This window comes from Nerophis ophidion, linkage group LG05 (genome assembly GCF_033978795.1).
Source record: "Nerophis ophidion isolate RoL-2023_Sa linkage group LG05, RoL_Noph_v1.0, whole genome shotgun sequence".
NCBI classification, from domain to species: Eukaryota; Metazoa; Chordata; class Actinopteri; order Syngnathiformes; family Syngnathidae; genus Nerophis; species Nerophis ophidion.
The window spans coordinates 78,292,756-78,306,953 of NC_084615.1; the positions used below are offsets into that span (position 1 = coordinate 78,292,756).

A 14,198-nucleotide genomic window follows, 5' to 3' on the forward strand; every position below is an offset into this window, starting at 1 on the left:
TTATTAAAGGTTTTTTTTCTGAACACACATTTTGCAGCGATGCTCGTTTTGACCTCAGAAAAACACTGGAGCACGCTCAATCCTTCATATAGCGATGTCAAAACCAGTCAAACCGATGTTTCGTAGGCGATTGTCATCAGATAAATCGAGCGGAATCTGGACATCTTAGGTCATGTGTCATAATCTGCTGGCTTGTCATATACAGGGAACGTTTATGGATGAGGAGCAGATCCTTACTGGAAGGGAAAGGTGCTTCTTCAGAGATAATATTCGACATCAAGCTATTAGAATGATAAAATGCTTCTAAATACATCACTTCCGCACTTTCCAAACACCTCATAAATAACCCCGAAAAAGCACGGTAAAACGGCCCAAAACAAAGCTGATTGACTGACATACCTCACGTAAGATATGGGCCTGAATCGTCATGACAACCGGTAAACTCATATGGCACAACCCCCGCCCGATATGTAACTTTGTCCGACATCTTGTAACAGTAGTCAATACACGGTCCCCTTTCGGGACAAATAACCCATCGTAACATGCTGTGTCACTTCATATGCAGTCAAAGGACAAGGTACAAGAGAAACAATACATCTGTCAGCACAGAAATCTCCATAAATATAATCGTAATAACTGAACGTCAGTCGAGAGAGAACTTCCTGAAGGGCAGGAAGACGAGGGGACGAAGGGCTGCTAAACCACACGGCAAAAATGTTCAAATGAAGTAAGATGAAATATCTCAAATAAGGGTGATATTTGCTTATTTTCTGTCTGATAAGATCGTTCTTCTCGTTTAGCAGATATTATGTAGGAGTGTTTTACTTGTTTGAAGGGTTTTGGTCCTAAATGATCTCAGTAAGATACTACAGCTTGTTGCTGAGATTTGATGACCTACAGTGGGGCAAAAAAGTGTTTAGTCAGCCACCGATTGTGCAAATGTGAAGAAAAAAAAATCCAGGAATTTTAAAGAATTTATTAGTAAATTATGGTATTTGGTCAACCATCCAAAGCTCTCACTGATGGAAGGAGGTTTTGGCTCCAAATCTCAGGATACATGGCCTCGTTCATTCTTTCCTTAACACGGATCAATCGTAGCAGAGAAACAGCCCCAAAGCATGATGTTTCCACCCCCATGCTTCACAGTAGGTATGGTGTTCTTGGGATGCAACTCAGTATTCTTCTTCCTCCAAACATGACGAGTTGAGTTTATACCAAAAAGTTCTATTTTGTTTTCATCTGACCACATGACATTCTCCCAATCCTCTGCTGTATCATCCATGTATCCATTTTGGTATCAACTCAACTGCTGGTGTTTGGAGGAAGAAGAATACTGAGTTGCATCCCAAGAACACCATACCTACTGTGAAGCATGGGGGTGGAAACATCATGCTTTGGGGCTGTTTTTCTGCTACGATTGATCCGTGTTAAGGAAAGAATGAATGGGGCCATGTATCCTGAGATTTGGAGCCAAAACCTCCTTCCATCAGTGAGAGCTTTGAAGGGTTGACCAAATACTTATTTTCCACCATAATTTACAAATAATTTATTTAAAATTCCTACAATGTGAATTCCTGGATTTTTTTTTCACATTCTGTCTCTCACAGTTGAAGTGTACCTATGATGAAAATGACAGACCTCTGTGATCCTTTGAAGTGGGAGAACTTGCACAATCGCTGGCTGACTAAATACTTTTTTGCCCCACTGTATGTTGAGTAAAACATGCTTGAAACTATTTTTGTCCAAATGTCCAAAACACGCCCACCAATGGTGCACAGGAAGTCCCAATTTTGTCCAAAATAGCTCCCCGGGTTCCAGTTCCACGAGTCTCGCCGCCGGCTGCAGAGGTCCCAGGATGCAAAAAATGTCCAAAACGCAAAGTCCCACGGGAAGTGGGGGGGGGGGAAAGTCGGCAAAGTCCCAAAAATGTTCAAAATATCGACCCAGGTTCGAGTCCCACAAGTCCCGTCGCCGGCCGCGCAAGTCCCGGGATCCCCAAAATGCCCATAACACCCAGCCGAGGCCCACGGGGAGGGGGGGTAAAAGTTGAAAAAGTAGGCAAAAGTCCCCAAAATTTTCCAAATACCTACCCAGGTTCGAGTCCCACATGGGTTTTTGAACATTTTACCAACTTTTCTCTCTTTTTTTCCCCGCCTTCCCGTGGGACTTTGCTGGGTACAATTTGGACACTTTGGGCATCCCGACCGGCGGCGGGACTTGTGGGACTCGAACCTGGGTAGGTATTTTGAACTTTTTTGGGACTTTTTCCAACTTTTCCCCCCTCCTCCCCGTGGGACTCAGCTGGGTGTGTTATGGACATTTTGGGCATCCCAGGACTTATTTTTAGGTCCCGCATGGATTTTTGAAGATTTCACCGACTTTTCTCCCTTTTTTTCCGCGCCTTCCCGTGGGACTTTGTTGGGTAAGTTTTGGACACTTTGGGCATCCCGACCGGCGGCGGGACTTGTGGGACTCGAACCTGGGTAGGTATTTTGAACTTTTTGGGGACTTTTTCCAACTTTTACAACTTTTACCCCCTCCTCCCCGTGGGACTCAGCTGGGTGTGTTATGGACATTTTGGGCATCCCAGGACTTATTTTTAGGTCCCGCATGGATTTTTGAAGATTTCACCGACTTTTCTCCCTTTTTTTCCGCGCCTTCCCGTGGGACTTTGTTGGGTAAGTTTTGGACACTTTGGGCATCCCGACCGGCGGCGGGACTTGTGGGACTCGAACCTGGGTAGGTATTTTGAACTTTTTGGGGACTTTTTCCAACTTTTACAACTTTTACCCCCTCCTCCCCGTGGGACTCAGCTGGGTGTGTTATGGACATTTTGGGCATCCCAGGACTTATTTTTAGGTCCCGCATGGATTTTTTAAAAATTTTACCAACTTTCCTCCCTTTTTTTCCCCGCCTTCCCGTGGGACTTTGCTGGGTACAATTTGGACACTTTGGGCATCCCGACCGGCGGCGGGACTTGTGGGACTCGAACCTGGGTAGGTATTTTGAACTTTTTTGGGACTTTTTCCAACTTTTACCTCTTCCTCCCCATGGGACTCGGCTGGGTGTGTTATGGACATTTTGGGCATCCCAGGACTTATTTTTAGGTCCCGCATGGATTTTTGAAAATTTTACCAACTTTTCTCCCTTTTTTTCCCCGCCTTCCCGTGGGACTTTGCTGGGTACAATTTGGACACTTTGGGCATCCCGACCGGCGGCGGGACTTGTGGGACTCGAACCTGGGTAAGTATTTTGAACTTTTTTGGGACTTCTTCCAACTTTTCCCCCCTCCTCCCCGTGGGACTAAGCTGGGTGTGTTATGGACATTTTGGGCATCCCAGGACTTATTTTTAGGTCCCGCATGGATTTTTGAAGATTTCACCGACTTTTCTCCCTTTTTTTACCCGCCTTCCCGTGGGACTTTGCTGGGTAAGTTTTGGACACTTTGGGCATCCCGACCGGCGGCGGGACTTGTGGGACTCGAACCTGGGTAGGTATTTTGAACTTTTTTGGGACTTTTTCCAACTTTTCCCCCCTCCTCCCCGTGGGACTCAGCTGGGTGTGTTATGGACATTTTGGGCATCCCGGGACTTATTTTTAGGTCCCGCATGGATTTTTGAAGATTTCACCGACTTTTCTCCCTTTTTTTCCCCGCCTTCCCGTGGGACTTTGCTGGGTAAGTTTTGGACACTTTGGGCATCCCGACCGGCGGCGGGACTTGTGGGACTCGAACCTGGGTAGGTATTTTGAACTTTTTTGGGGACTTTTGCTGACTTTTCCAACTTTTACCTATCCTCCCCGTGGGACTCGGCTGGGTGTGTTATGGACATTTGGGGCATCCCGGGACTTATTTTTAGGTTCCACATGGATTTTTGAACATTTTAACAACTTTCCTCCCTTTTTTTACCCGCCTTCCCGTGGGACTTTGCTGGGTAAGTTTTGGACACTTTGGGCATCCCGACCAGCGGCGGGACTTGTGGGACTCGAACCTAGGTAGGTATTTTGAACTTTATTGGGACTTTTGCCGAATTTTCCAACTTTTACCCACCCTCCCCGTGGGACTCGGCTGGGTGTGTTATGGACATTTTGGGCATCCCGGAACTTGCGTGGCCGGTGACGGGACTTGTGGGACTCGAACCTGGGTAGGTTTTTTGAACTTTTTTGGGACTTTTGCCGACTTTTCCAACTTTTACCCCCGCCTTCCCGTGGGACTCAGCTGGGTGTGTTATGGACATTTTGGGCATCCCGGGACTTATTTTTAGGTCCCGCATGGATTTTTGAAGATTTCACCGACTTTTCTCCCTTTTTTCCCCCGCCTTCCCGTGGGACTTTGCTGGGTAAGTTTTGGACACTTTGGGCATCCCGACCAGCGGCGGGACTTGTGGGACTCGAACCTGGGTAGGTATTTTGAACTTTTTTGGGACTTTTTCCAACTTTTACCCCCTCCTCCCCGTGGGACTCAGCTGGGTGTGTTATGGACATTTTGGGCATCCCAGGACTTATTTTTAGGTCCCGCATGGATTTTTGAAGATTTCACCGACTTTTCTCCCTTTTTTTACCCGCCTTCCCGTGGGACTTTGTTGGGTAAGTTTTGGACACTTTGGGCATCCCGACCGGCGGCGGGACTTGTGGGACTCGAACCTAGGTAGGTATTTTGAACATTTTGGGGACTTTTGCCGACTTTTCCAACTTTTACGCTCTCCTCCCCGTGGGACTCGGCTGGGTGTGTTATGGAGATTTGGGGCATCCCGGGACTTGCGTGGCCGTCCGCGGGACTGGTGGGACTCGAACCTGGGTAGGTATTTGCAACATTTTTGAGACTTTTGCCGACTTTTCCAACTTTTACCCCCTCCTCCCCGTGGGACTCAGCTGGGTGTGTTATGGACATTTTGGGCATCCCGGGACTTGCGTGGCCGGTGGCGGGACTTGTGGGACTCGAACCTGGGTAGGTATTTTTAAAATTTTTGGGACTTTTGCCGACTTTTCCAACTTTTACCCTCTCCTCCCGTGGGACCTGCCTGGGTGTGTTATGGAAATTTTTAGGTATTTTTGGGTTCATTGAGGTTAGCTAATTTTACTTGTTTTGAAAAGTCTTGACAAGCCAAATGTTCTTGTTCTATTTGCAGATAATTTTTCTTACATCAAATAAAATACCCATCATCTTTGTATTTTTTCCCTTGTTTTTGAACACTGACTTTTTGCAGTGTAATTGGGAGTTGTCTTGCGTTCATGGCACAATACGTCTTAAAAGGAATAAGGAGTAAACACTTTTGCAACAGCTCATATCCCCCCCCCCCGATACGGCAAAATAAAATACAATAAATAACATGAATGCTCCACGCGCACAAACACGACAGAACCGTTCGAATGCTTCCCAGGCACACACTCAATCCTTCAGTAGACCTGCAAAAGTTAACAACGGGCTAGCCAGCGCCCTTAATGTCATTAAAGTACATTACAGAGTAAAGAGTCAAATAAAATATCTATCAAGGCTTTGGACCGAAGAAGACGAGAAAGGGGAGCAAACACAACAAAAAAAACAAAGGTGTTCAAAAGTGGTCTTCCCTGTAACTGCAATCTCCGTGGTCGTAAACGGGTCTTCACAGAGTAAACGCATCAGGGTGTTATGATTACATCATTTGTTCAGTAGCTTCATGACTTTTTCACATCGTAGGACCCCCCCCCCGTACACCTTCTCGATGAAACCTGTTCATCATTTTGTCTTCATAGAAAAAAACCACCTAAGTACCAGCTTGGTTCCTTCACAGTTCATGGTAGTGCAATGAGAGCGTGCGCTCCCTTCGCCGGCGTCAGCGCCTCATGTCTTCCCCAGAACGTTTGACCTGAGGGGGGAAGAGGATGGAGATGTCAGCGCCAGGGGAAGCGATCGCACTCGTTCGGATTTGAGTCGTTCACTGACCTGAGTGCTTTCCACCTGTCCTTCTCGACCTGGTTCTCTGGACTCTCGCTCTCGTAGGAAGCGAGGTAAAGTCCTAGGGGGAGGAAAAGGGATAAAGGATATATAGTCACCGGACACGTGCACTTGCGTCCATAGCTGGGCTGTACAAATCCGGCCCTGGATTGGTTCAGTTCAGATTTTGGGAGACAAAAATTATTGTAGCAAATTCCTACAAACACTAGAGTACTCTTGTTGTGTGGTTCTCAACCTTTTTTCAGTGATGTACCCCCTGTAAAAGTTTTTTTTAATTCAAGTACCCCCTAATCAGAGCAAAGCATTTTTGGTTGAAAAAACGAGATAAAAAAGTAAAATACAGCACTATGTCATCAGTTTCTGATTTATTAAATTGTATACAAAATATTGCTCATTTGTAGTGGTCTTTCTTGAAATACTTGGAAAAAAAAGATATAAAAATAACTACAAACTCGTTGAAAAATAAAAAAGTGATTCAATTATAAATTGAAGCTGCAAGCAGCGATGGACGGGACCTCTTTGGCTGCTGCCCCCGCGACCCAAGCCCTGATAAGTGTGTAGGAACATTTTCTTTTGAAGGGGTTTTTGCCAACTTCCTGTTGATTTTTGCTGAAGAATGTCATTTATGAAAATGTAGGTGTAAGTGAGACCTACATAGAGGTTTTTGTTTCATATCTCTTCGACATTCCTACTGGAAGTTATTAGATCGCAATTATTCGCCAGTCCTGATGTGTGTGTCCAGTTTGGTGAGATTTGAAGCATTTTAAGGGGGTCAAATTACAGCTCAAAGAGGCAAAAATGAATTTTTTGGGGGAAAATGTTTTTTTGAAGGGTTTTTTGACAACTTCCTGTTGAATTTTGCTAAGAGAAGTGAGTGTATGACATCTAGGTCTAAGTAGGACCTACATAGAGGGTTTTGTTTCTTGTCGCTACGACATTCCTAACGGAAGTTATTAGATCGCAATTTTCGCCAGTCCACATGTGTGTGTGTCCAGTTTGGTGAGTTTTGAAGCATTTTAAGGGGGTCAAATTACAGCTCAAAGAGGCAAAAATGAAAATTTTTTAGGAAAATTTAGTTTTGAAGGGGTTTTTGACAACTTCCTGTTGATTTTTGCTAAAAGAAGTGAGCGAATGACATCTAGGTCTAAGTCAGACCTACATAGAGGTTTTTGTTTCATGTCGCTACGACATTCCTAACGGAAGTTATTAGATTGCAATTTTCGCCAGTCCTGATGTGTGTGTCCAGTTTGGTGAGTTTTGAAGCATTTTAAGGGGTCAAATTACAGCTCAAAGAGGCAAAAATGAATTTTTGGGGGGAAAATTTTGTTTTGAAGGGTTTTTTGACGACTTCCTGTTGAATTTTGCTAAAAGAAGTGAGTGTATGACATATAGGTCTAAGTAGGACCTACATAGAGGGTTTTGTTTCTTGTCGCTCCGACATTCCTAACGGAAGTTATTAAATCGCAATTTTCGCCAGTCCTGATGTGTGTGTCCAGTTTGGTGAGTTTTGAAGCATTTTAAGGGGTCAAATTACAGCTCATAGAGGCAATAATGACATTTTTTGGGAAAATTTTGTTTTGAAGGGGTTTTTGACAACTTCCTGTTGATTTTTGCTGAAGAATGTCATTTATGAAAATGTAGGTGTAAGTGAGACCTACATAGAGGTTTTTGTTTCATATCTCTCCGACATTCCTACCGGAAGTTATTAGATCGCAATTTCTATCAGTCCTGATGGGTGTGTCCAGTTTGGTGAGTTTTGAAGCATTTTAAGGGGGTCCAATTAAAGCCCAAAGAAGAAAAAATGAAAATTTTTTCGGAAAATGTTGTTTTGAAGGGGTTTTTGACAACTTCCTGTTGATTTTTGCTGAAAGAAGTGAGTGTATGACATCTAGGTCTAAGTAGGACCTACATTGAGGGTTTTGTTTCTTGTCGCTACGACATTCCTAACGGAAGTTATTAGATCGCAATTTTCGGCAGTCCTGATGTGTGTGTCCAGTTTGGTGAGTTTTGAAGCATTTTAAGGGGCTCAAATTACAGCTCAAAGAGGCAAAAATGAAAATTTTTTAGGAAAATGTTGTTTTGAAGGGGTTTTTGACAACTTCCTGTTGATTTTTGCTAAAAGAAGTGAGCGTATGACATCTAGGTCTAAGTAGGACCTACATTGAGGGTTTTGTTCCTTGTCGCTCCGACATTCCTAACGGAAGTTATTAGATCGCAATTTTCGCCAGTCCTGATGTGTGTGTCCAGTTTGGTGAGTTTTGAAGCATTTTAAGGGGTCAAATTACAGCTCATAGAGGCAATGATGACATTTTTTGGGAAAATTTTGTTTTGAAGGGGTTTTTGACAACTTCCTGTTGATTTTTGCTGAAGAATGTCACTTATGAAAATGTAGGTGTAAGTGAGACCTACATAGAGGTTTTTGTTTCATATCTCTCCGACATTCCTACCGGAAGTTATTAGATTGCAATTTCTATCAGTCCTGATGTGTGTGTCCAGTTTGGTGAGTTTTGAAGCATTTTAAGGGGGTCCAATTAAAGCCCAAAGAAGAAAAAATGAAAATTTTTTCGGAAAATGTTGTTTTGAAGGGGTTTTTGACAACTTCCTGTTGAATTTTGCTAAAAGAAGTGAGTGTATGACATCTAGGTCTAAGTAGGACCTACATAGGAGTTGTTGTTTCTTGTCGCTACGACATTCCTAACAGAAGTTATTAGATCGCAATTTTCGCCAGTCCTGATGTGTGTGTCCAGTTTGGTGAGTTTTGAAGCATTTTAAGGGGTCAAATTACAGCTCAAAGAGGCAAAAATGAAAATTTTTTAGGAAAATGTTGTTTTGAAGGGGTTTTTGACAACTTCCTGTTGATTTTTGCTAAAAGAAGTGAGCGTATGACATCTAGGTCTAAGTCAGACCTACATAGAGGTTTTTGTTTCATGTCGCTACGACATTCCTACCGGAAGTAATTAGATCGCAATTTTCACCAGTCCTGATGTGTGTGTCCAGTTTGGTGAGTTTTGAAGCATTTTAAGGGGGTCAAATTACAGCTCAAAGAGGCAAAAATGATTTTTTTGGGGGGAACATTTAGTTTTGAAGGGTTTTTTGACAACGTCCTGTTGATTTTTGCTAAAAGAAGTGAGTGTATGACATATAGGTCTAAGTAGGACCTACATTGAGGGTTTTGTTTCTTGTCGCTACGACATTCCTAACGGAAGTTATTAGATCGCAATTTTCGCCAGTCCTGATGTGTGTGTCCAGTTTGGTGAGTTTTGAAGCATTTTAAGGGGTCAAATTACAGCTCAAAGAGGCAAAAATGAAAATTTTTTAGGAAAATGTTGTTTTGAAGGGGTTTTTGACAACTTCCTGTTGATTTTTGCTAAAAGAAGTGAGCGTATGACATCTAGGTCTAAGTCAGACCTACATAGAGGTTTTTGTTTCATGTCGCTACGACATTCCTACCGGAAGTAATTAGATCGCAATTTTCACCAGTCCTGATGTGTGTGTCCAGTTTGGTGAGTTTTGAAGCATTTTAAGGGGGTCAAATTACAGCTCAAAGAGGCAAAAATGATTTTTTTGGGGGGAACATTTAGTTTTGAAGGGTTTTTTGACAACGTCCTGTTGATTTTTGCTAAAAGAAGTGAGTGTATGACATATAGGTCTAAGTAGGACCTACATAGAGGGTTTTGTTTCTTGTCGCTACGACATTCTTAACGGAAGTTATTAGATCGCAATTTTCGCCAGTCCTGATGTGTGTGTCCAGTTTGGTGAGTTTTGAAGCCTTTTAAGGGGTCACATTACAGCTCATAGAGGCAAAAATTAAATTTTTTTAGGAAAATTTAGTTTTGAAGGGGTTTTTGACAACTTCCTGTTGATTTTTGCTGAAAGAAGTGTGTATGACATCTAGGTCTAAGTCAGACCTACATAGAGGTTTTTGTTTCATGTCGCTACGACATTCCTACCGGAAGTTATTAGATCGCAATTTTCGCCAGTCCTGATGTGTGTGTCCAGTTTGGTGAGTTTTGAAGCATTTTAAGGGGGTCAAATTACAGCTCAAAGAGGCAAAAATGAAATTTTTTTAGGAAAATTTAGTTTTGAAGGGGTTTTTGACAACTTCCTGTTGATTTTTGCTAAAAGAAGTGAGCGTATGACATCTAGGTCTAAGTCAGACCTACATAGAGGTTTTTGTTTCATGTCGCTACGACATTCCTAACGGAAGTTATTAGATTGCAATTTTCGCCAGTCCTGATGTGTGTGTCCAGTTTGGTGAGTTTTGAAGCATTTTAAGGGGTCAAATTACAGCTCAAAGAGGCAAAAAAGAAAATTTTGGGGGGGACAATTTAGTTTTGAAGGGGTTTTTGACAACTTCCTGTTGATTTTTGCTGAAGAATGTCATCTAACTTTGCTAGAAGACAGAGCACTATGGTCCAAACTTGTGAGTTACATAACTGAGGCGTTCCTCAAGGCACCCCTGTAAGTCCTCTCCTTTTTGGCAACTACAGAAAGATTCATGTGCCCTATTTTCCGTACTACAAGGCACACTTAAACTCCTTTTTTTCCCCCTCAAAACTCGACAGTGCGCCTCATAAACCACTGCGTTTAATGTACGGAATTAATTTTGGTTTTGCTTATCAACCTCGAAGCAAATTTGATCTGGTACATGATGTAATGATAAGTGTGACCAGTAGATGCCAGTCAAACATCAGAGATATGTCTGGACTGCAATATGATGGCAAAATGACTCAAGGAAACAACACCAACATTTTATATGTTCCATTGAAAATCTAGAACATTACACATGGCGCTCAAAAATCTGATGGGTGTTGAGGTGGGCGGGGTCGGGATTAAGGGGATGGAGTATTTTTACAACTAGAATTCACTGATAGTAAAGTATTTCATATACATACATATATACATACATATATACTAGGGGTGTGGGGAAAAAATTGATTCAAATACGAATCGAATCGTTTACGTTGTGCGATTCAGAATCGATTCTCATTTTAAAAAAATCTATTTTTTTTTTAATCAATCCAACAAACCACTACACAGCAATACCATAACAATGCAATCCAATTCCAAAACCAAACCTGACCCAGCAACACTCAGAACTGCAATAAACAGCAATTGAGAGGAGACACAAACACCACACAGAACAAACCAAAAGTAATGAAACAAAAATGAATATTATCAACAACAGTATCAATATTAATTATAATTTCTGCATCCCTCATTGACATTATCATTAGACATTTATAAAAATAAAAAAATTGTGTCACAGTGGCTTACACTTGCATGGCATCTCATAAGCTGGACAACACACTGTGTCCAATGTTTTCACAAAGATAAAAAATAAGTCATATTTTTGGTTCGTTTAATAGTTAAAACAAATTTACATTATTACAATCAGTCGATAAAACATTGTCCTTTACAATTATAAAAGCTGTTTTTTTTTTTTTTTTAAATCTACTACTCTGCTAGCATTAGGTCTCTGCTTTTTGCAGATGATGTGGTCCTGATGGCTTCATCTGACCGGGATCTTCAGCTCTCACTGGATCGGTTCGCAGCCGACTGTGAAGCGACCGGAATGAGAATCAGCACCTCCGAGTCCGAGTCCATGGTTCTTGCCCTGAAAAGGGTGGAGTGCCATCTCCGGGTTGGGGAGGAGACCCTGCCCCAAGTGGAGGAGTTCAAGTACCTAGGAGTCTTGTTCACGAGTGAGGGAAGAGTGGATGGTGAGATCGACAGGCGGATCGGTGCGGCGTCTTCAGTAATGCGGACGTTGTACCGATCCGTTGTGGTGAAGAAGGAGCTGAGCCGGAAGGCGAAGCTCTCAATTTACCGGTCGATCTACGTTCCCATCCTCACCTATGGTCATGAGCTTTGGGTCATGACCGAAAGGATAAGATCACGGGTACAAGCGGCCAAAATGAGTTTTCAGGTCTCTCCCTTAGAGATAGGGTGAGAAGCTCTGCCATCCGGGAGGAACTCAAAGTAAAGCCGCTGCTCCTCCACATGGAGAGGAGCCAGATGAGGTGGTTCGGGCATCTGGTCAGGATGCCACCCGAACGCCTCCCTAGGGAGGTGTTTAGGACACGTCCAACCGGTAGGAGGCCACGGGGAAGACCCAGGACACGTTGGGAAGACTATGTCTCCCGGCTGGCCTGTGAACGCCTCGGGATCCCCCGGGAAGAGCTAGACGAAGTGGCTGGGGAGAGGGAAGTCTGGGTTTCCCTGCTTAGGCTGTTGCCCCCGCGACCCGACCTCGGATAAGCGGAAGATGATGGATGGATGGATGGATACTCTGCTAGCATGTCAGCAGACTGGGGTAGATCCTGCTGTAATCCTAAGTATTGAATGAATACAGAATCGTTTGGAATCAGAAAAACATCGTTTTTGAATCGAGAATCGAATCGAAAAAAATCGATATACTATTGAATCGTGACCCCAAGAACCGATATTGAATCGAATCGTGGGACACCCAAAGATTCACAGCCCTAATATATACATACATATATACATACACACACACATATAATAATAATAATAATAATAATGGATTAGATTTATATCGCGCTTTTCTATTGCTAGATACTCAAAGGGCTCACAGAGAAGTGGGAACCCATCATTCATTCACACAATGGTGGTGGTAAGCTACATCTGTAGCCACAGCTGCCCTGGGGTAGACTGACGGAAGCGTGGCTGCCAGTTTGCACCTACGGCCCCTCCGACCACCACCAATCATTCATTCATCATTCATTCACCGGTGTGAGCGGCACCGGGGGCAAAGGGTGATGTGTCCTGCCCAAGGACACAACGGCAGCGACTTTGATGTCCATAGGTGGGAAGCGAACCTGCAACCCTCAGGTTTCTGGCACGGCCGCTCTACCCACTACTCCATGCCGCCCCTACTACTACTCTGCTAGCATGTCAGCAGACTGGGGTAGAGCCTGCTGTAATCCTATGTATTGAATGAATACAGAATTGTTTGGAATCAGAAAAATATCGTTTTTGAATCGAGAATCGAATCGAAAAAAATCGATATATTATCGAATCGTGACCCCAAGAACCGATATTGAATCGAATCGTGGGACACCCAAAGATTCACAGCCCTAATATATACATACATATATACATACACACACACATATACACATCCGCATGGACCTGGAGGGGGCGTGCCTTGTTGCCCGTCTGGAAATCGGGAGAAATTCGTGAGAATGAATGTCCCGGGAGAGGCACTGAAATTTGGGAGTCTCCCGGAAAATTCGGGAGGGTCGGCAAGAATGATTATGATGCGGTGCACTTGTACACCACTGCTTGCTACAACCACACTTGTAACATCTTCAATTATCGCACTACCTCTCTGTAAAGGTAGAACTGTCAAATACAGCTCTTGTATCGGTGCAGGTGTGCCAATGTTGTGCAGCAAACACTCACCATCCTCACTGAAGATGGGGGCAGTGTGGAGGTAGTGTAGGATGGCCTGGTCCTCCTCAAAAGGACACTCCATCTGCTTCCAGGTCATGAACTCCCCGACCTGTCTGCCCAGTTCCACAAATTTCTAAAACAAATTCAACGTATTGACACCCAGAAGGAGAAAATAGTTCAGCCACGCTGGCGCCGGGTCGGGGATCGTCTCACCTCAAAGTTGACGTGGCCGTTGGGCAGTCGGTTGGCGCATCCTTCGTTCAGGAAGTAAATGTCTTTGATTAGAAGGCTGAAGAAGGGAATGACGATCTGAGGGTGACAAACAAAGTGAGCGTCATTAAATAGTGACAAAACATATACAAAACCCAAAACCGGTGACGTTGGCACCTTGTGTAATTCGTAAATAAATACAAAATACAATGATGTGCAAATCCTTTTCGACTTATATTCAATTGAATAGACTGCAAAGACAACATACTTAACTTATTTTTTTTCCAATAATCATTAACGTAGAATTTAATGTCAGCAAGAAATTGCCAAAAAGTAGGCACAGGGGCATTTTTACCTCTGTGTTACATGGCCTGTTAAAAACACTCGGGCCAAGCCGGCGGCGTTTCTGGGTGTTGTTGATAAATGTCTTTCGCTTTGCATAGTAGAGTTTTAACTTGCACTTACAGATGTAGCGAAAATCTAAGGGCTTTTGAAGTGTTCCTGAGCCCATGAGGTGATATCATTTACACACTGATGTCGTATTTTTGATTGAGGAATCGAAGGTCACGGGCATTCAATGTAGGTTTTCAGCCTTGCTGCTTATGTACAAGGATTTCTCCAGATTCTCTAAAGCTTT

The 14,198-nt window shown here is 43.3% G+C and overlaps 1 protein-coding gene across 1 annotated transcript in view; it reads right to left on the reverse strand.

Moving 5' to 3' along the window:
• Window positions 1-1,451: 1,451 nt before the first annotated feature.
• Window positions 1,452-14,198, reverse strand: part of LOC133553644 (ras-GEF domain-containing family member 1C-like) — a 91,360-nt gene continuing 78,613 nt past the window's right edge. Inside the window, 4 exon segments of the mRNA XM_061902096.1 lie at window positions 1,452-5,843; window positions 5,921-5,993; window positions 13,361-13,484; window positions 13,565-13,660. Coding sequence (XP_061758080.1) covers window positions 5,819-5,843; window positions 5,921-5,993; window positions 13,361-13,484; window positions 13,565-13,660 — 318 coding nt within the window. The 3' untranslated portion in view covers window positions 1,452-5,818.